Raw genomic sequence first — 22,512 nt, forward strand, 5'->3', positions numbered from 1 at the left:
ATGGCCATCACCCTAGTTCCTAAGGTCCCTCATATCGACCCTTTCCATCATTAAGGAAACCATGATTGTCCCAACCCTCGATGGGCGACGAATTGTCCCACCTTAAAGGGGTATTCACTACTATATCTTACACATCATGCTCTCATCTCGTAGAGCCTCGAGCAATTATAAAAAAAATCAATAGAAAGAAAAAGGCATATGAAGAAGGGTGGAAAAATAAAGGTTGGGGCAACTCATGCACCACGATTGTTCCCTCCTACATTCATATACCCAAGTGTGGGCTTCCCTTATTATAACTACCCTTGTAATGTGGCATGTGGCTTGGAGCCTTCCCCTGACGCCCCACTCTGTTCCACTATTATATCATATGCTACCTGCGATTTGATGGATGTACCATGGATATGTCATCCCCTTAGAGGCTGAAACCACCTAATAAGGTCCTTGGTTAACCTTATTCTTGAACTTGGAGACACTTGTATGTTCTAAAGCCCGCTATGGAAGGGCATGCCACCATGAAGTGTCCACCTAGTTCCTTGATTTGTAAGCTCATTTACTCAATTTCACTAATGTTTGGTTGTAAAGGAAGGTGAGGGGGTGCATTGGATCTTATACAAGATTGTAGGTGGGTCTTCATCTTGGGTTTGGTTGCCCTATACGGGGTCCAAGCCCTCCAGAGGGTCATATTGCCATTTGTAGGGTGAGTGTTGAGAGCAACAAGTCTCCACCATAGCAAAGAGAAGATTGCCACTTCATGGGATCCTTTAGTGTCACCTATTTCTTGCTTGTGTTCCACCTATTAGACAATGATGATGAACCTGGACCACCTTGCCCAACCGAATCCACTCTTGCACCACACACAGGGCAGCTGATCTAGGGCCCAGATGAGGGTGTGTCTCATTATGGGAGACAATGGGAGGGCTTGCGTCGTTCTTCTATCCCTTATAGATGGGATACATTCTTCTTCAATTCATTTGGAGACCAATGAGGATGTTCTATGCCCCCATAGCCACTTGGGGGCACCATAGGTCATTTGCTTGGATATCAAGGGGCCAACCCCTTTATCACTATGTTTGGAGCTCATTCATTCATCCTGGAACACATTGGACTCCATTAGACCTCTTTAATGTGTTGAAGAATGTAACTAGAGTGAGTCTTCATAATTATATTTGAGTCATGATGTAATGTATTTGTCAAAAGAAAGAAAAATAATTTTTATTATTATAGAAACTGACTTTTTAAAGCACATGTTTCATGCTTGGGTCAATTGTTTTTAGGTCAAAGCCTCCATTGAAGTCTTCTAGGGTTTATGTCTAATATCCTTGTCCATGTCATAATGTAAAATACCCTTCTTGGGCTCTACTTGTTAAGAAAGAAAATTGTTTTAATGTGAATTAGGTCTTCTAGGCCTCTTCCACCAAGTCAGCCTCAAACTGGAAATGTCGGCCTAACTGATGGGCATAAACTCCTATATAAAGGCAACAAATCGACCTCTTTTGACACTCTCACTCATTAAGTTTGATCTGAATCTTCTGGGGCCAAAAAAGTGTGAAAATTCAGGGGAAGAAGAGGAAAGGGCTAGCGAAGGAGAAGGAGGTCTCTAACAAGCACAAGAAGTCGAAATTTTCTCTCTCTCTTTCTCACGTGTGAAGTTGTTGAGTTGTCAGAGGGGCCGAAACTACAGTGCTGAAGATGGGCTGAAATTATGAGTTGCTAGGGGGGGGGGGAAATTTTGGATAATTGTTGGGTTATAACTGTTGTATAAGAAGAGACTATCGAAGGTTACTGAATTTCATTGGAAGGTTGACTTGGTGGAGGAGGTAGGTCTTTGGGTCTAAGGTCTTGGTCTATCTCAATTTGAATTTACTAAGTGGAAGATTTTGATTGTCTTTTCCCTTATAAAGGGGTTTTAGCCTTGGCTGAGTGCCTACTTTTGGTGTCCCTGATCTTCATGTTTTTGCTCTGATGATTATTTGATGAGAAGAACATAAAGAAGTTAAGAAGAACATAACAATATCACAAGTAATTATCAACATAAGAAAATATTTTTGCCTTTTCGATTTTCTAACATGGTATCCGAGCTAAGGTGAAGTAGAAGGGAAAAGGTAGACTGAAGATCTATTGAAGAAAAAGGGGATCAACCAAAGGTCATTAAGGAAAAGGATTATATAAGAAGATAAGTCTACTATCTACAAGAACTATGTCAACTTCAATGAAGGGAGAAAACAAGCTAGAAGAGCCTCCAACTATAGGGCATGGAAAAAGAGGATAGATCTTATCATCGAAAAGCACAAAGTTTTGAATCTTGTTATGGGAAAAGTCAAGAAGCCTACTGATGAAGCAGAGAAATATAAGTTCAAAGAGACCAAAATCTTGGCCATGAATCTAATACTGGATGGAGTAAAGGACAACATAATTCCATACATATCGAACATAGTTTCCGCTCAAGAAATGTATGACGTTCTCTCCAAATTATTCATCATCAAGAACATTGGTCAAATAGCAAGCCTAAAAAACGAGTTAAGAACTATTAAGATGATGAAAGATGATATTGTATCATCCTACTTTATAAGAATATCTAGAATCATATATGAACTCCAAGCAATAGATGAAATTGTACCAGAAAAAAGCTCGTAATTACCGCTCTTCTAGGACTATCAAAATCTCGGAGTGCTTTTGCATTGGGAATTACCAGTTGGAAGGATGCTCCAACATTTTAACAAATGTGGAATGCATGCAGTCAAGAAGAAGCCTGAATATCATTAGTAAACAAAAAAAAGGAATATGAAGAAGAAAATACCTCTAATGCCTATTTTGCTCATCACAAGAAAAAGGGAACTTTCAAGAAGTTCAAAGGACCAAAGAATAAAGTTGAATTATCCAAAATTGAATGTTACAATTGTCATAAGATGGGTCATTACAAGAATCAATGTCCTAAGAATCCAACGAATAAGAAGAAAGATAGGGAACAAGCAAATATTACTGATGAAGCTCCACCTAAGAAGAACAAGAATGTGAATCAAAAGTCAAGGTCTTGTACTACTAAATCATCTCCTACATGTCTTTATTAGTCTTGTATTGTTTTCCTTTATGTTTTGATTTCTAGAGTTTGTAGGTCTAACATGTCTTGTTAAAACATTTTTGAATTATTTTAGTAAGTTGTAGGTATCCCTCAAGATTAGATTAAGAGGGAGCCTTCACCATTTTACCAAAAGATAAGTATCTTGTTCCACGTCTCCTCTGTTATGTTTGGTTCCCTCATATCAAGATTTGTTTGTATTATATGCTAATAACCTTTTGTATTTTCCTTGGTGGGAAAGATTGCAAAATACACAAACGTTATGGAGGAGACTTCAAAAGATAAAAACATGGAATAAGGTGCAAAGGAAGCCCTTCAAGAATTAATTTCCTACAAGGTTTTTTAAGGATCAACTCAAGATATGTCTTAGACTATAAGCTTTGTTATAAAGGTACGCTCATTCTTCTTTTGAAATTTGGTTTGCATTACTAACATCGTTATGTCTAGGGTTTTGAATCCTAAAGGATTCTTGTTATGATTATTAATCATTATATTAAATCTACCCTCGTCATATTATCATTTTGATCATTCTTGTGTAACCTTAACCTTTAGGGTTCACTATAAAACCCTAACCTCTTAATGCTAAGGGTATGTCTATAATGTTGAAACCCTAGCCTTATTAGGGTTGTTGATAAAGTCTAGAAATCCTATTCTTTTGATGTTTAGGGTTTTGGTATAGTTATCAGGGTTTATAAACAAAACCCCTATAATATTTATAGTAAGATCATAGGAAAGAAACCCTGGGTGTATAATCGTCAATATGATCAAAACCCTAGCTTGATTAAAATTGTTGCTTATTTAACTTTGATATATTGATGTATGTATCTAAGGTTTACTAAAATAAGTATTGATATAAGTCTATGATAATGCATCCTAGATGTGTATATACGAGTATGCTAACTTAATTATTGATAGTCATGCTTTAGTTTGTAAAATCTAGGGTTTGTAACAAAACCCTAGTAAAGATCGATGTTCTAGGATATGCTGATATTATTTTCCGATGCGATTTAGTTTTGATAAAATCTAGGGTTTGCAACAAACCCTAGTAGAGTCTAACATGTAAATTGTTGAACCCTTAGATGTATAGTAGGATTGTTATCGCAGGCTTCGTATCTCGAAGTTGGAGTCTAGGGTTTATGACAAAACCCTAGCAAGAAGTTGAAGTATAGTATGTAAAAAGATATGTCTCTTGCTAATTATGAACCTAACTAGGTTTAGGTATTTGATGTCTAAAGTTTGAACGTTTGTTGCTTCCATTGTAATGACATGATAAACATATTATAGTTTTCTTCATGCTTCTGTATATTTGTATTTGGTTGTACTTATTGTTAAAGATTTGCAGGTACATAATCTTCAAGATATTCATAAGTTGAAGATGATAGTGATAACATGATGAAGGAAGCTATGAGAATGATGATGATCAAGATGGCCTTGAGTCCATAAGAAAGAAATGAAGTCATGAAAGAATGAAGTTTCTTTGAAGCTATGATCTCCCAAAGTTGAGAGGGAGCTTGGATAAAAGAAAGGGTATATCTCTCCAGTTGAGTGGGAGGGAATATTATGACAATCATAACCTTGAAGTGAAGAATGAAATTGAATGAATGAAAGTGCTACAAATGAATGTTCATGATTCATGAAGTTAGAAGATTTGAGGATATATTTGGCATTGCTAAAGAAATGAAAGAAAGATGCAAGCTTTCGACAAATTGTATGTGGATAACTTGATGATGAAAGCAACATCAGAATGATTGAGGACCCTAAAGGTTTGTGTTTATCTATATTTTAAAGTTTATCACTAATTGGGGTTTGTAATTGTGTAGGATCTCTCCATAAAAGAGTGAATGTTTGAAGCGTTCTTGGACAAATGGATATATATGATTTAGTTTATTAGGGAGAGATAAAGAATCTAATGGTAAGATGCTTGCGAGGATATCTGGACATCCTATGTGTTGATGTCTAGATCCTCAAGAGGGAGGGTGGCGTTGGTCATGGAGCTCCAACCTTGGACACACACCTAGATCCTTGGGTTGGTGGTAGAGCTTAAAATCTTGATGGTACTTAGAGTGGCTAAAGCTTGAGTCCCTTAGTCCCACCCGGATAGAATGCCATGGTCAGGTATATAGTCTGCAACACTGAGTGTGCTATGACTCTTCATAGAACATATCATCTTGAGATCTTCCATGTACCTATGTATATATGTAATTATGAATACCTCCCTAGTTAAGAGGGAGCGTTGAAGAATGTAACTAGCGTCGATCTTCATAATTATATTTGAGTCATGATGTAATGTATTTGTCAAAAGAAAGAAAAGGAAATTTTATTATTATAGAAATTGACTTATCAAAGCATGGGTTTCATGCTTGGGTCAATTGTTTTCATAATGTTTTGAACTTGTCTTTGTGAGAGTTTTTCATATGTTTCATGCATAAGTATGGTGAATAAATGTCCTAGGGGTATATGATTGTTCATTATTACCTTGATAAGTCATCAATTGCAGCATCAAAGAAGTATAAACTTTCCTAATGACCTAGTGGCTACCTCTAGGGCCATGCAAAGTTGTTAGGAGACTCCTTGATTGGGTATAAGAAATATCTAAAAATTGGATTACATTTACTCAATTCTCCCAATAGGCTAGGCACTAGTCTAATCTTAGGTGATCATCAAAATGAAGGTTTCTTTCACCTCATCTCCTCCTTTCTAAACCCTAACCTTAATAGGTCTCCTAGGAAAACACACGAAATTAATTGTAGCCATTCAAAATTCATGAAACATAGTCAAGGACTGCATTGTGTCCCTAAGAGGTCCTTCAATTTTGAAGTTGTTATGGCCTTGGAATTTCAAGTTATTTCAAGCCCTAGCTCAAAGACCGTTTATTCATTAGGCTTCCTTTGGTTAGTGGTTTCATTAAGGATCATTGCATTAAGAATTAAATCCAAATTTTATCACCTTGATCCTTTTCTTCTCCCTCACTTGGACCAACCCCATTTGTTTGAAGTTTCACCCCAAACCCTTGACCTTGTTTGGGTCCACTACGGCTTCTGTGTAGTATCGTAACCTTGCCACTCAAATTTCACAAGGATTGCTTGGAATCCCTATTCTTCTAGGATTATTTGATATAGGGTACTTCACATCAAGAAATACCCCTCATCCTAAGGTCTAGGTCTCCTTCTATCCCTTGTTGGAAAGCCATTCATCTTGCTTCTAAAGCAAACAATCCCCATCATTAGACACTCTCCAGTGAATAGGCTCTTGGAATCACTACCTTCACACCATTGATCTATCTCTCATAGTGATTTCCCTAATACCAAGACTCCTTCCATCAATGAAAGTCTGTAAAGAGCAAAGAGATTTAGTTGAGGTGACAATGGGCTATTGCTCCATTGTTGCCCCTTGACCAGTAGTTGCTCCATTGTTGCCCCTTGACCAGTAGTTGCTCTGTAGGAACCCCTGCTAGTTTGTGCAGTAATAGGTGCAATGATCCCAATGATGGTTACATTTTTGGCATGTGTAAGGCTATGAAGTGGGAACACATTGGTCATTGAGGTGGTTGTGCATCAATTGTTATGGTGGGCACAACTGATCAATTTGTTAGAGGCATAAATTTTAGATTATAGCTTGGAGTTGCAACTTCAAGTATGCATTGGAAAGCTTGGAATGATATCTACAATGTGGAGGAGCTCAAATCCTTTTTAGACACTTTTAGACACCAAAAACTACTTTGAAAGTCTATAAAATTACAAATTTCATTTTTTAAACTCAAAATCATAAAACTTTGAATTCATCAAGATGTAAAAATTGATTAATATAATATTATTCTCACTCTTGAGACTCTATGGAGTGGAAAATTAGAGTTACGACCTTTTGGGTCATTTTTAGGATTGATCTTGAAGCATATTAAGCATGGTGAAAATTGAAAATGCACACTTTAGGGACTAAACGACATTTTTTGGTGTCAAAACTTAGCCAAAGTGGCATGGGAGTGTTGTCACATTGTTCCTCTAGTTAATAGCTTTGCAAAATTCCAAAGAACACCTCAATTGGGGTTCACTTGAGAAATATTTGGCGATGACCAATTGATTATTTCTTTGACCACTAGAACACTAAGTGGAGCCCATGCCAACCCTTATTAATCACACTTGTGGACCTAGCCATGCATGTTCTTTCGAGAAGATTATAAAGGTTCCAAATAATATATCTCTAATTAGAAGTTGGGGTGTGCAAAATCCCTAGACCTAATCCTAATGATTATATGGAGGTGTTAAAACTTTAAATTCTACGAGATAAAAAGGGTTCCATTATTTTTGAAGTAGTTTTTGTTCCATAGTAAAGTAAGTGGGTTAAAAGTAAGAATGTTATTGTTCCATATCCTAATAGAATAAGCACAAAGGATTTGGCCATTCTAGAGACTCAGTGAAATCAAACGAAAGTTGTGGACCTTCTCCATAATTGAGTAGTCTTAGGCCTTTGGTCAAAGAGAAAATAAGATAATTATCTTAATGTCTAACAAATGACAACAAAATAGGTCAATGGGACAACTAAGTACAATGATGTTGATACAAGCAAGAGGAGTAAAAGGTCTCCTATATAAAGAATAAGAGATCAAGTAAAAACATAATGCCTATATGCTAAAACATGGAAAATTGAAGCAAGCAGAAGCTTGATTGCAGAAAACATAAATTGTGTATGTGTAATTAATAAATATCTTATTCATGAAAATGTTGAATGATGATACAACCTCTTTGTGGCGGTTTTCCTAAATAAGCAGTCATTGACCACGAAGGTAAATAATCACATCTTTTTGACCTTACCCTTTCATTACTAAATTAATTAATTTAATAATGAATTATTTTTATATATTTACCTATTTAATTTAATTTTATCAATATTTAATTGATATATTTGTTCATAACATTACCTCTCCCTTAAAAATACTTTCTCCTCAAAGAAGAGGTAACGAGGGATTTTAGAACTTTTTTGTTTCCCATGAGGAATCTTCTTCTGAAAGCTTTTTCCACTTGATGAGGTATTCTCTAATGTTTTTGGAATGTAATACCTTCTCCCGAGTAGCAAGGATTCCTTCGGGTTCCAAAATGATCCTTACTTCTTCATTGAATTCAGGTATCTCGGTTTGAGCTGATTGGTTTTGTCCCAACATTTTTTTGAGACATGAAACATGGAATACATTGTGAATTCGACAATTATTGGGTAGTTTCAATCCATAAGCAACATCACTGATCTTCCTGATTATTTGGAAAAACCCATCAAAATTTCAGAGCCAACTTGTTCTTCCCTTGTTTCAAATATAATTGCTTGTAGGGTTGCAGTCTTACGAAGACCTAGTCGGCTTCCTCAAATTCTCTTTTTGTACGATGTTCATCAACTTGTTGTTTCATTCGATTGCTAGCGTTTGTGAAGTTTTCCTTTAATATTCTAATAATCCTTTGAATTTCCTCCAATTGATTCTTCATTGCTTGAACCCTGGAGTCATTTAATGTCAAATCCTTCCATTTTGAAGGTTCATAACCATACAGAGCTTGGAATGGGGTCATTTTAGCTTAGGTGTGATAGGTGGTATTGTACCACCATTCTACTAGGTGTAACCACGGAGACCATTTGTTTTGCTTATCAAATAAGAAGCATCAAAGATATGTTTCCAAACAATTATTCACTATTTTTTTTTACCATTTGTTTGTGGATGATAGGTTGCACTCATGTTAAGGGATATTCTAGCTTGATTGGAAAAGTCCTTTCAGAAATTTCCCTTAAATCTTATGTCTCTATCACTAACAATGACTTTCTGGAGACCATGTAACTTGTAGATGTTTTTACAAAAGACTTATGCAATTTGCTTGGTTGAGTCTATTTTCTTGACTACCATGAAATTTGCATATTTAGTGAGTCTATCCACCGCAACAAGTATCTTGTCCTTATAGTCAGACATAGGTAACCCTTCGATGAAATCCATTGAGATTTCCTCCCATTTTTTATTTGGAACATGTAAAGGGTGTAACAAACCAGGTGTTAGGATGTTTTCATTTTTATTTCTCTGACAAATGTCGCATTTAGCGACATACTTATGAATTTCTTTACGGATTCCCTTCCAATAGAACGATTGGCGTGTGTTGTAGTATGTCTTGAAGAACCCAACATGCCCAACTACAGGGGAAATGTGTGATTCTTTTAGAGCTTTAATTTTAAATTTGGATGACAAAGTTAAATAAATTCTACCTTTATACCACAATATGTCATTTTTCCATTCGAAGTTGGGGTGTTGATTAATATTTTCAATTATTGAGCAAGAATATGGATCCTTGGCATATTCAGTTTGAATTTCATCCAATCAATCCGGAATTACTTCCAATGCGGGACATGTTGTGACATATTTGTCTTTTGTGAGAGAGCATCAACGACTACATTATCCTTTCCTTTTTTATGTAAAATTTCCATGTCAAATGTGAAAAGTTTCTCCATCCACTTTTGTTGTTCTGTTGATAAGGTCTTTTGTTGCAACAAAAATTGAAGACTATTGTGATTTGTACGAATCAAGAATTTGCTTCCTAATAGATATTGACGCCACTTATTTAGTGCATGTATGATGGAAAGCATCTCCTTGTGGTAAGTAGACTTCAAGCTTTCTCTTTTGTTGAGCTTCTAACTCTCGAAAGCTATGGGGTGATTATCTTGCATTAATACTTATCCAATCCCGAATCCTGAAGCATCACATCTACGACAAAGGGTTCAGAGAAGTCAGGGGTTACTTGAATTGGAGTAGATGACATCACTTCTTTTAATGACTCAAAACACTCATCTACCTTGTTATCCCATTGAAAGGAATTTTTCTTCAATAGGTTTGTTAGGGTACAATTATTGCACATAGTTGTTTATAAACCTTATGTAATATCTTGTTAACCTAAGAAACCCTTGTAGTTTCGATATGTTTTTTGGTTTTTACCATTTCTTGATTGCTTTAATCTTACTGGGGTCTAATCTGACTCCTTCCTTTGATATGATGTGTCTAAGTTATTCAACTTCCTTTTTACCAAAGGTGCACTTTGATAGTTTGGCGTAAAAATGATTCTCTTCTAGTAAGGAAAGTACTTCTTCCAGATGCTTGAGATGCTCCTTCCAATTTTTTTTGTAGACAAGGATGTCATCAAAGAAAACTAGTACAAACTTTCGTAAGTATGGGTGAAAAAGTTCATTCATTCTTTCTTGGAAAGTGGCTGGTCCATTGGTTAATCCGAATAGCATTACTTTGAACTCATAATGTCCTTAATGAGTTTTGAATGCAATTTTCTTGATATTTGCCAACCTTACTCGAATCTGGTAATATCTTGATCTTAGTTCTAACTTTGGGAAATACTTTGCACCATGGAGTTCGTCTAAAAAGTCATATATAAATGGAATTGGAAATTTGTTTTTAATAGTTATTTTGTTCAATCCGTGGTAGTGTATACATAGTCTAAAGGACCCATCCTTTTTTCGAACTAGTACTACTGGAGCAACATATGGACTTCTACTCCTTGTAATAACTCCACATTATAACAAGTCTTGGACTAGACTTTCTATTTTTGTTTTGTGATTATGAGGATAACGATATGGTTTGACATTTATAGATTCCACATCTGGTTTGACTTCAATGATATGTTCTATCTTCCTTTCTAGAGGTAATTTCATAGGAAATTCTTGAAATGCCTTGTTATATTTTTAGATCAAGGTTGTAACCTTAGGTTGTTGTACTGATGCTCCATTTGTAGTTAATAATTCCAATTGTTGACATTGAGCGATGAATGCAAGTGCTCCCTTCTGGATGAGTTTTTTCATCTATTATGTTGATACAATATGAGTAGGGGGGCTTGAAAATTGAACAAATTATATTTTCTTCCAACCCATTCAAGCTTTATAAATTGCTTCTGGTGATTTGTGGAGTATGTCCCGAATGTTTGTAACCATTGCATTCGCAAGATGACATTTACACCTCCGAGGGGTACTATGTAGAAGCTAGATTCCATTTCGTAATCACTTAATTGCAATTTGACTTTGTGACATTCCCAACTCTATCTATTCTCTTACCATATGCCACCATTAACTCTTATATCTGTTGCAGGGTACATAAACAGGTTTAATCTCCCTGCTACGTTAACATCAATGAAATTATGGGTGCTTCATGTGTCTATTAATACAATGACATTTTCTTTCCTTATATGTTCGTTTAACTTTAGGGTTTGTGGTTGTGTTAATCCCATGATTACGACTAGGGAAATTATTGGCATAGCCTCTTCTTCTGGCTCTGTATTTGGAACTTCATTCCCCTCATTAGCATCTTCGTCCAAGTCACTACTCGAGGAGTCCTCTTCTTGTTCTGCTTCACAATTGTAGAGTTTTTGTGTATTGCATTTGTGTCCTGGTGAAAGTTTGTCTCCGCACTTCTAGCATTTTCCATCCTTCTTCTTTTTAGAGCTTGAATATTGGTTACCTTATTCTCGCAATTGAGGTGGTATATACTTGTTAGGCTTGTCCAAGGAATTCTTACTTGATTTCCCTTTCGAGTAGTTGCTTGTTTTCTCGGAACTGAAATATGATGACTTGTTGAATTTACTTTTTTTGTTCAATAAGCTTGTTGCATGTCTGGCTTCTTTGATAGTTTGTGGTTTGTACAATTTCAATTCTACACGAATATAGTCTTTAAGTCCACATCTATACATTTTAAGTAGTTGTTCATCAGTAAATCCTCTTTGTCGTGTAGCCAATACTTCCCATTCATGGGTATATTCGCTTATAGACCCTTTTTGCTTGAGATGGACAAATTTGTTGTAGACATCATCTTCTTCTTCGTCGAAGAATCTTTTTAGCAAGGCATCCACAAAATTCTTCCAATGAAAAGAACGAGCGTCACATTTTCCAGACCACCATAGGAACCAATCATATGCTTTTGCTTCCAAATTGTTCGATGTCGTCGTGATTTTCTCACGTTCACCTAATGGTGGGTTTGATTTGAAAACAACTTCCATTTTATTAATCCAAACAATAACACATCTATGGTCTTTATCACGCGGGTCAGCAGGTTCATGCACATTCATGTTTTGCAGGTTGGATTTTGGTCCTTGAAAAATTTCGATTGTTAGGATGTCCACCTTCTCCATTAATTGATTAAGTCGTTCGTTATGGTCGTCAAGTCTCTTGGTGGTTTCGTCAAATTTGTTGTCACTTTGTAATATATTTTCCCATCATCAATATTAAATTCTTTTGACCTTCATTAAATTCTATCTGCGCTTTTTCTAAATTACCAAGATGATATTGCATGCCATTACCCTTTAAATTATATCTATATATATCTATCTATCTATATATATACATATATATATATACATACATATATATATATATATATATATATATATATATATATATATATATATATATATATATATATATATATATATATGTTTTACTAAAATAAATTAACTATATAGTACTTTATGTACTATAAAACTATGTAATATGGGATTATATATCTTTATAATTATAATATATAGAACTTATGAATATAACTTTATAGTTACGAAAGATTGTGGACATGACATGACGGTCGAGGCAATGTATGGTGGCAGGGATGAAACAACATGGGAAATAGGAATTAGGGGCATGGAGCGCGACATTAGCCGGAAGGGATGACGGGGAACCAAATAGAATGATATACATGAGTTGGTAGAATAAATTACGACGAATAAGATCTCAAACAATGGAATCACAGACAAAGGGAAATGACAACAATAGACTTGGTTGGGAGAAATCGTATACAATGCAGGGACAATCGTAGACAAGGAAATTGATGTTAGAGGTAGTAGAAAAATGATGGGGCAAGAAGCGACATAAGCGAGAAGACAATGAGACAGGTAGATGGCATGCAACTGTGGGCGTTTGACTCGGTAAAAATGGGTGAATGAATCAATGACTATAATGACTGTTCAACTTGGATAGGTGCAGCAAAAAAACACCAAGGCAGAGAACAATGAGTCGAGGATGACAACGAAATAGGTGTGGAAGTTAGGTGCACGAGGTGGAGCAATAGTGGAATGATGGAGAGGGTGAGTATTGTCACGTTCTCAGCACAGGCGAGAGAATCATAGGCTCTGATACCACTAAAGCAAGCAGAAGATTGATTGCAAAAAACACAGATTGTGTATGTGTAATAATAAATATTTTGTTAATGAAAAAGTTGAATGATGATACAACCTCTTCGTGGTGGTTTGCCTAAATAGGTAGTGACTAGCCACGAAGGTAAACAATCACATCTTTTTGACCTTACCCTTTCATTAATTAATTAATTTTACATATTTACCTGTTTAATATTTATTTTATTAATATATTTGTTCATAACAAAGAAATTTGACTCTGAGGGCTCATGGCTACATAAAGGAGCGAGTGGCTAGGTAATAGTTCACTAGATCTATCTGTCCTAACACTCGAGGCCAAATGAAGAAAAGTCAAGATAGAATGGTGCCCCAAGGGAGAATTAGGGGAAGATTTGGACCCTATGTTGTGTTTCTATCGAGAAGAAGTAACTCGCGTTTGTGTCTAGGGATCTCAATTGCCTACTGGTAAGAGATATGGTTTGGAAATGTTTTTGAGGTCTTTGGGAAAGTGGAATGGACCCTTAGTTGCACCAGTTTGGAGTTTGAAGCAATGTTGCTATCAATCAATCTATTGGTGCCCCTAGTTTATGGGAGCAAAGTTGTTGTGGAGTTACATTGTCTTCCAAAGTCAAGGAATTTATTTCTTTCCATGCTCAATGAGAGAGTAGCCACTTTGTATACATTTGTACTAGAAATTTCAAGAGAGCATAATCATTTTATAGTTGGAGTTTTCCTTCATAGTTATCTCCTAGGTAAATCATGTGTTTAATGGTGTGATAATTGTATATTTGTCTTACAATGCCATCTATTAAATCTCTATAGATCAATGGGTTATGTGTTCATAGTAGAAATAATAAGCATAAGTGAATGCGTGTACAATAGAGCACATAACCATTGTAACTACAAAATAAGTGAGTGCGATTACATCATGCACAATGAGCACAATTTTGTTGTATCGAAGTAAGAGTCACAATATTTAAAAGTTCCATTGTGATGCATTGATCATTGAAATATTCAACACAATGTACAAACCATTAACACTTGTTGGAAATAATAATTTGAATGACATGAATGGTTCTTTGAATCATTAATGGATTGCCTAAACACACTATTTCCTAGTTTACTTTCTCATATAGGAAAATGGGAGGAGGTATATCCTCATCTTCAACATCATTCTCACTTTCTTTGTCGTTTCCTCCTTTTCATAGTATAGCTTTTCTTCATCTTCAATACCACCATTCTTATATACTTTGTCGAGATCAACTTCATATATTTTCATAGACATAAATGTCTTTACTTCCTTAAGATGCATTATTCTTTCGATTTTTAGATCTTCTTTCTTATTGATTTAGATCTCTTTACTTTTGTCAACTTTGCAAATATCTTAATCATAGGCACATTGTTGTCTCCTTTGTATGAATATTCCACCTCTTAAAAAGGCATTGAAGTAGAATGTTAGATTGAACCCACTTATTGATTCAGAGCATTATGAGAATATCCATTTTGCATCATAAAATTTATAGCCTAATTATACATATTTGTGTCCATTATACCTTGGTTTAGGACAATATTGATCCAAAATGTGCTAGTTTTCAATGATTGGTTTTGGCATGGAATTATGAAGTTGGTCATAGTTTCACCTTGATCAAAGTTTCACTAATAGTTTTGTGAACCCTAGGGGTTTTGAAGGTCTCCAAATTGGCTCAAAATCTCACAAATCTAAAACAAAGTGGACCTTTAAAAACTATAAAATAAGTTTTGCCATACTCCAATAAAAAAGGTAAAAGGTTTTAAATGAACTTTATCCCACACCTTATACCTTTACATATAGGATTAACGACATAACATTGTTACACCATTATTCTCTTCTTACCAATCAAAAACATGTAACATATTCTACTAACCAAAAGGCTCCTCTTTTGAAGTCAAAGAACTTTATTCTTTGTTCACCATGCTTGTGATTTTATTTCAAATCATTGACCCCTTAATTATTTTGTTTTACAATCACCTCCTTTTCTTTCTTTTATTTTCATCACTAAAGCTCTCAAGTTAGGCTTGTAATAAATGAATAAACTCTTTAGATTTATAAGCTATTACTTTTCCTCAAAACTTCGCAAAGTTATTTTGTATCTATGCAAGGTTTCCCATTTTTGGGCATATGAGCACTAGAATAGAACACTCATAATTGCTTGAAAATGACATTTGGGGTGTTGGAGTGTTTCCAAGAGTTCCCACCTCTATGCCCTTGTTATAGAAGTTGCTCCTATGATTTTCCTAGTAGTGGGGAGCTCTGTGAAACTCTTGACCTATTAAAGAGCACATGGGCCTTATCTTGGTGTTGAAACATGCTTTTAAGGGGTCCATTTCAATGCCTAGTTAGCCATGCCAACCTACCAAAGGTCCTAATGTGTTGTCAAAAACCCTAGAATCACATGATATTAATGAAAAGCTCCAAACCTTAAATCTATTCGTAAAAATGCCTTGTACCTTGTTTTATTCTTTCTTCATTTTTTGCTTCAGAATTTTGATGCAGGAGCATCCAGCTAAGGGCACCATGACCGGGTGTTGGTCTCCGTCAAGGTGGAAAGTTTTATCAGTGTTTGGTTTCTTTAAGTTTAATTAGTCAAAGCAGAATGTAGGGACTTGTTGTTTCTTTTTAATTTCAGTATTAGTTAAGAAACAATATAGTTAGTTAGGGTCACTGTCAACATTGTCTGTCTTTTAGTGAATAACTGTTTCTTCCATTTAGAACAAAAAAAAAACATCCATGTTAATTGTAAAATCTTGCAGTGCAAGAAGAACCGAATGAATTAACAGTTATGTAACTAATAAAGAAACAACTGAAGCGTAACTGTGCACAGTTCAGGTAACTGTGGGAAAACAGTACAAATACAAAATGTAAATCATTCTGAGGGGTTCAGCATATGAGTACAGTAATAGAAGACAGAGAATAATTTTCTTTCATTCGAATCCATCTGTAACAGTCATTGAAATGTTTTATCTACGTTTTCCTAGTCATTGAATAAACCAAAATAAGCAGATATTGTGCATGCATACTCTTTCATTTATTTTCTCTCCTAAAGAACAGAAGGTAGACAAGGAAAATTGCACGAGAACTCCCAGCACGAAGGCTGGCAAACAACAAACGGAGTCCACGACCGAAAGAACCAGGCACGTTTCGAGCAGTTCAACCAAGAACGAGTAAATAAATGCCGAGTAACCAAATCCAGGACAGAGGTAACAAATACAACCGAATACACTGTATTTCCTTTCATTCCGAAAACAAAATATTTGTATACATATGACAGAGTCCAGGTATAACCCAACGAACAGTCAAAGAACCAAATGAACCAGCAGAACCCTAGGTGAGGGTTTTGGACGACCTAACTCCTATACAGAACTTGACAATTCCAGAACTGCGAAATACAACCAAGGGCTTGTATCAAGCTCCAAAACAGTATTTAACAATTACACAACCGTGGATTACAAACGAGGGTTTGTATCAAACTAGCCGGGTCACATAGTGACAACACAGGAGTTCCAAATAGACAAGATCTGGACTCAGTCCAACAAAATCGACAGAGGCTAACAATTAAAAAACAAGTTGAAACAGTGGCAGAGCCTACCGGGAAGGAGCCGTGGCGCTCACACCAACCACGTCAAGGAGCAAACCCCCAACCTGCGCAATAAAAAACAGAGCAAGATTGTCAGCCCAACTGTCAACAGTGAAAGGCAAACGAAGGGTAATGAACTGTATACATAGTGAAAAAAAAATTTACCTGGAGGTTTAGCCGCGCGGGAAGAATGCAAACCAACTGAGCCACAATCCACGGTGACAACCTGAGACTTAGGGACGATTTTTGTTAGAACCAGAAAAAGACAAGGAGAAAAATAAATCATGAAGTGATAGCTTACCTGGAGCGAATTGCGAGCAGGAGGAGGTCACCGCAGCTACGACCTGTAGCATGCACACCATTAGTTAAACTTAACAAGCAGGAGAACCACAAAGAAACGAGAACAACGGAACAACTATCAGTTGAGTAGCCGAACAGACAATTACAATGGTCATTTTCTTACACGAACGAGCAAACCACCATTCTGTGCCCAAGGAGCTGAGCAAACCAGTCACCAGGACAAGCGACAGAGCCACACTAGCAAGTAGCACAACCCATAGCCGGTGCAGGCAGAGCCTGTGGCTCATTTCCACCCATCCACAGCCAAAAACTCACTTCCAGACCAAACCCTCAGTGCAACAAAGTTACAAGAGCAAAAATGAACAAATGACATGGTAAACAGGGTTTTGGCGTAGACCGAGGAGCGGAAGAACGATAACCAAGGCAAGGACCGCCAGCACAACGAGATTAATGTCAGTCATAAATGCCACCCAAACGAAGTCCAGAATCATCCAATAATTAACCGCTAATCACCATTGTTAAGCCATAAAATCACTGTTTAATCATTTACTTATTGATCAGTGCATTATTGTGTTATTTGATTAGCATTATTGCGTGGAACTACGGGTTGGTCCCATCAAATTTCATTTGGATTGAAGGGACACTAAGGAGAGGAGTGTTGAGGACAAAGTGGACAACAAACCTCAACAAAGCGTGAACAAAGCAACAATTTGAACAAACCATGGTTGCAATTTATAACTAGAGTGGAAAATGGTGTTATCCTAAGTTACTCATGAAATATATATTGACATATCTTTAGGAGCAACTAACCATGGTTGCAATTTATGGCTAGAGTGGAAAATGATGTTATTCTAAGTTACTCATGAAATATATATTGACATATCTTTAGGAGCAACTGCGACCATGAAGTTGCTCATTTTTTGGACAACATTTGACCATAAAATTAAGACATATTATTGTTCAAATGAACATTGCCATAAAATCGAACTGTTACCACTATAGCCACCGAGGTTTTCACCATTGCTCCTACCATGTATACGCGTAAATCAGAGTTTGAATTTGTGACCTTTACACAAAAATTGTCTTAACAATACAACTTGTTACCAACTAAAATACACCCTAGAAATTGAATTACAAATTATTTTAAACATCAATGCTGTTTTGATTAAAATATGTATAAACTCATATTAATAAATATAAATATAAATGAATTAGGTTACCCTTCAATTATCAAAATGTTATCCGAAACTATATATATCTATATGGAGACATGAATTGTAATTCAAAATGTTTATGGAGTGAGAAACATTACTAGTACATGTTATGTCATGGTACTATGGATAAAGAAACGGAGTTGTCTATAGTGTGACTTTTTAGACAGGATTCGGTAAAAGAATTTGAGGTGAAACCTTGATTTGTGGAATTTAAACTAGTTTTTTGACTATATATATGGATTCAACACCATGAAAAACCCATAAGACACTTCGATTGTGCAGGGTTATCTATCAAACTTGTGATTTCAATAAATTCCGACTGGATTTTAGAGAAATTAAATTGGAAAAACCCACCTAAAAAACTTCCAAAAAATCACACTAAAGACAACGGATAAAGAAACACCACCCTACATGTTACGAATGCATTTTGTACTCTAGAAATTGATGTTTGTATACAAAATCTTTAAAACACAAACTCAAAACTAAAATCAAATTTTGAAACATCATGTAAATCAACTCTTAGGTGGTTCTGTGCTCTTTGTTTTTTGGTCATGGATGGGTCCATCACTGGAAAAAGCCTAAAAATAAATTGTGATGTAAAACTTATTTTTTTAAAATCAAAATATGAAAAATGTAAAAAAAAGAGAGCGCCCCTGAAAATAAATTGTGATGTAAAACTTATTTTTTTAAGAATCAAAATATGAAAAAGGCTTGACTTTTTGTTCACTTTTCAAATTTGAAATAAAAATTACACACGACAAGGTTAAAAATTTTAAGAAATCTTTGCGGAATAAATCAATGTTATGTTTTTTTTAAATAAATGTTAAAATTTTATTTATTTATTTTATAATTATAAATTTTAATGATGATGATAAAAATATAGTTTAATTTACAGATAAAATGGTTATTAATTAAAATTTGTAGGGATTTTTAAAAATTTAAGTTAAAATTGTTTAATTTTTGAAATTTGAATGGCTAAATTTTTTTCAATAAACAAAATTTATTTATACATTTAAAAATATATTTTAAATAACAAAAAAACTATAATTTTACTTAATTTTTAGTGAAAACTATTTCATTTATAAATTATAAATTATATTTGGTTAGAATTAAAAATTTGAAATATAAAAACTCTATATATTGAAATATGAATATTTTCCCATTGTATCCGATTTTTTTCAAAATACTAAATTCATTTTTATAAAACCATTAATGAATTTTTTTAAAACGTTTAACGCGCTCTCATTAGCTTAACCACATTACCGACCTCACGGGCATTACCCACATGATATTACCCACGTTACCGACCTCACGGACATTAGTTACATGTCGCGTCGATGTCAATGTTGGATAGCGCCATTGAATTGAGATGGGGCGTCACTGTAGATAGCAATGATTACTTTATTGGTGGTAGCTAACTACTTCATTCAGATTCACTGAGAGCCGACGAAGAGGTCGTCTGGAATTAAAATCGACACCATTAAAATCGACACCATGACAGCGGAAATGCTGGAAATCCTCCGGCCAAGTCACGTAAGCAGCTAAATGCGAAGATCACGGCAGCCAATAGTTTGGTGCGAACGCGCCATTTCACGCATCCTTTTCAACTCTTCGATTGTATTCAAGCTCTGCCAGGTTCTGGGAGCGTTTCATGGTACAAATTATTACGAAGTCCCCCAGTTTTGCCCCATGTTGTCTAACCGTACAGTGGTTGACTTCTCTCTAGTAAGAGATCCGCGGAAATTTAGGAATTTACTTGATTTGCGGGGATCGGGTGTTCGAAACCCTGGAAACCTTCGAGAACATGGTTGATCATCAGAGCTATGCCGAATTCGCTGGTATCTTAGTGGTGTTTGTCTGAAGTTGTGGGCTGTGGAGTTAGAATTTAATTTGCTGGATCATTGGTTCTGTTTCGTGTGGAAATTCGGAGGAGGAAGAATTGCCCTGTTGATTGCTGTGGATTCAAGTCAATTTATTGAAGATTTGTGTGATTCAGTTTAGATATGGCGATCGAAGAAATAATGGATCAGGAAGAAATGCTGTTGCCCTCCCTTAATCCTTCCCGTCCCCGTCCGAACTTTGATTGGTACTGTAAATACAAATTATGCATAGTGTAGTTTGAATTTGCAGAGTTTTGTTCTTTGATATCTGATATTTTATGTTGGGAACAATAACTAAAAATATAATTAGAATTTGCAGATTTTTGATATCTATTGGTCTTTTTTCGGATTGCATAAATTAAAAATGGCCGTTTGACTTTGCAGAATTTGTTGTATATTGGGATAATCCCTTTTTTCATTTCTATAATAATGAAAAAAAGTAGTTTGAATCTGCAGAAATAGTAATTTGCTAGCATTTTTTATTAACTTATAATTAAAAAATAGTTTGAATTTGCAGATGATTGTTATTTACAGTCTGGTCTAACTTTAAATTAATAACTTTTTTGGTTTTTATCTGCAGAATTTTATTGTTAATCACCCTCCTCTTTTTTTTATAATAATAAAAAATGTAGTTTGAATTTTTTATCTATTGGTATAATTTAAAAAAATAAAATAATAATAAAAGGTTATATCCTCTCGTGATGCAAGGGTAACCAAGCCACCCATACTGAATAGTATCTAGACTTATATCATCAATCAGCTCAAAATTTGGGTGTAATAGACACTCTGGCCACCAGAGCGTGCAGAGTCTCTGATAGAGTGATCCTTGATCAAGAAGGAGTTGACCTTATTCAGGTTTTTAAAAACAATGGGTGCAAGTTAAGGAGATAGTTCACGAGGCAAGTGGACGAACTCATAATAGGTATCAAGACATAATTGCAAAGGTTGTCCTTCCTAGGTTTTCCTTCCTTATATTCAAGGTGTCACAGAAAGGACAATTTTTGTAATTATGAGTGTGTATTTTAGTTATCACGGAGTTGTATTAAACAGGGTTTTTGTAAAAATGTACAGTGACAAATATAAGTTTAGAGAGGTAATTAAAATTGCTAAGCATTTACATAATTTTAATGATGGTGGAAAACGTAAATTTAGAGAAGCCATTAAAATTGTTAAACACTTTCATAATTTTAATGATGGTAGTATCATGTGTGCTGGATTTGTTGCTTCAAAATAAAAAGAGACTCTTAATAATAATTATACTAATATTAGTAACATTCCAGATATTAACAATAATAGTATTTATTAGTATTAATTCTAATACATACTGTTATTAATAACACTAATGTAATTCATTTACTTACAATGATGAATACCGATAATAAAGATTATAATAAATAGTAATTGTTATTATAGCTAGCCTTTCATTTTAACTTTAGATTTATCAAGTACTTAGAGGGATCAAATCTCTTTTCACTTTAAAAGAGATTTGTATCTTAAGAGATTTGATCCCTCTTGACACTTGTTAAATCAGGAGTTAAGATGGATCTAGGCTGGTTATTATAGTAATCATACATGAAATACAATAATAAGTTTCCAATTTAAAAATATTTAGTAGATAATTAATGTTCATATTTATATTAATTGGAAAAAAATACTAAAATTACATATAATCCATCATGATTCCTACCATATTAAATTAATATGGTAAATAAAACTTTAATATAATTAAATTCTAAAAAAAATATAATTTTTTTTTTTTAAATCTACAAAACTTTAACATAATTACAAACTTCCCAAAAAAAACAGATTTAATATTCAAACAAAAAATTTATCAAATTCCTCGTTATTATAGTAAATCATACCAAGAATAAAATAATAATTTTTTCTTTTAAAAATATTTATAGATAATTGACATTCCTAAAATAAATATTAATGTTAAAATCACTTTAAATTAACTAGATAAATAAAACATTAATATAATTAAATTCTAAAAATAATTATGTTTTAACTTTTAAAATAAACCAACATATAAATATTTATGCTTACAAACATTAATAAACATTTATGCCTACCTATCTCTTTGTACTAAACTTCTTAACTCGATAATGATAATGATAATGTTAAAAATAATATAAATAATAATATATATTTTAAATAAAAAAATTACATTATCAATATGCAACACTAATGATATTAAACTTAAAAAACATTATTAAATGAATAACCCACAAATAATAATAATTAAGGTACGCTGATATTAATAAGTATAACAATAATAGTTAGAACTTAGTA

At 34.5% G+C, this 22,512-nt stretch overlaps 1 protein-coding gene across 3 annotated transcripts in view; it reads left to right on the forward strand.

The window, feature by feature from the left end:
- Window positions 1–22,512, forward strand: part of LOC149244881 (uncharacterized) — a 207,424-nt gene that overhangs the window by 55,246 nt on the left and 129,666 nt on the right. Inside the window, exon 1 of one of the 3 annotated variants that reach the window (XM_089457587.1) lies at window positions 19,704–20,426. The exons of the other annotated variants lie outside the window; for them this stretch is intronic. Coding sequence (XP_089313713.1) covers window positions 20,344–20,426 — 83 coding nt within the window. The 5' untranslated portion in view covers window positions 19,704–20,343. Of the gene's footprint in view, window positions 1–19,703; window positions 20,427–22,512 lie in introns of those variants that run through there. 3 annotated transcript variants of the gene reach the window in all.

This window comes from Pinus tabuliformis, chromosome 7 (genome assembly GCF_031772625.1).
Source record: "Pinus tabuliformis cultivar Carrire ecotype Pingquan chromosome 7, CPIR1, whole genome shotgun sequence".
In the NCBI taxonomy this organism is placed as follows: domain Eukaryota; kingdom Viridiplantae; phylum Streptophyta; class Pinopsida; order Pinales; family Pinaceae; genus Pinus; species Pinus tabuliformis.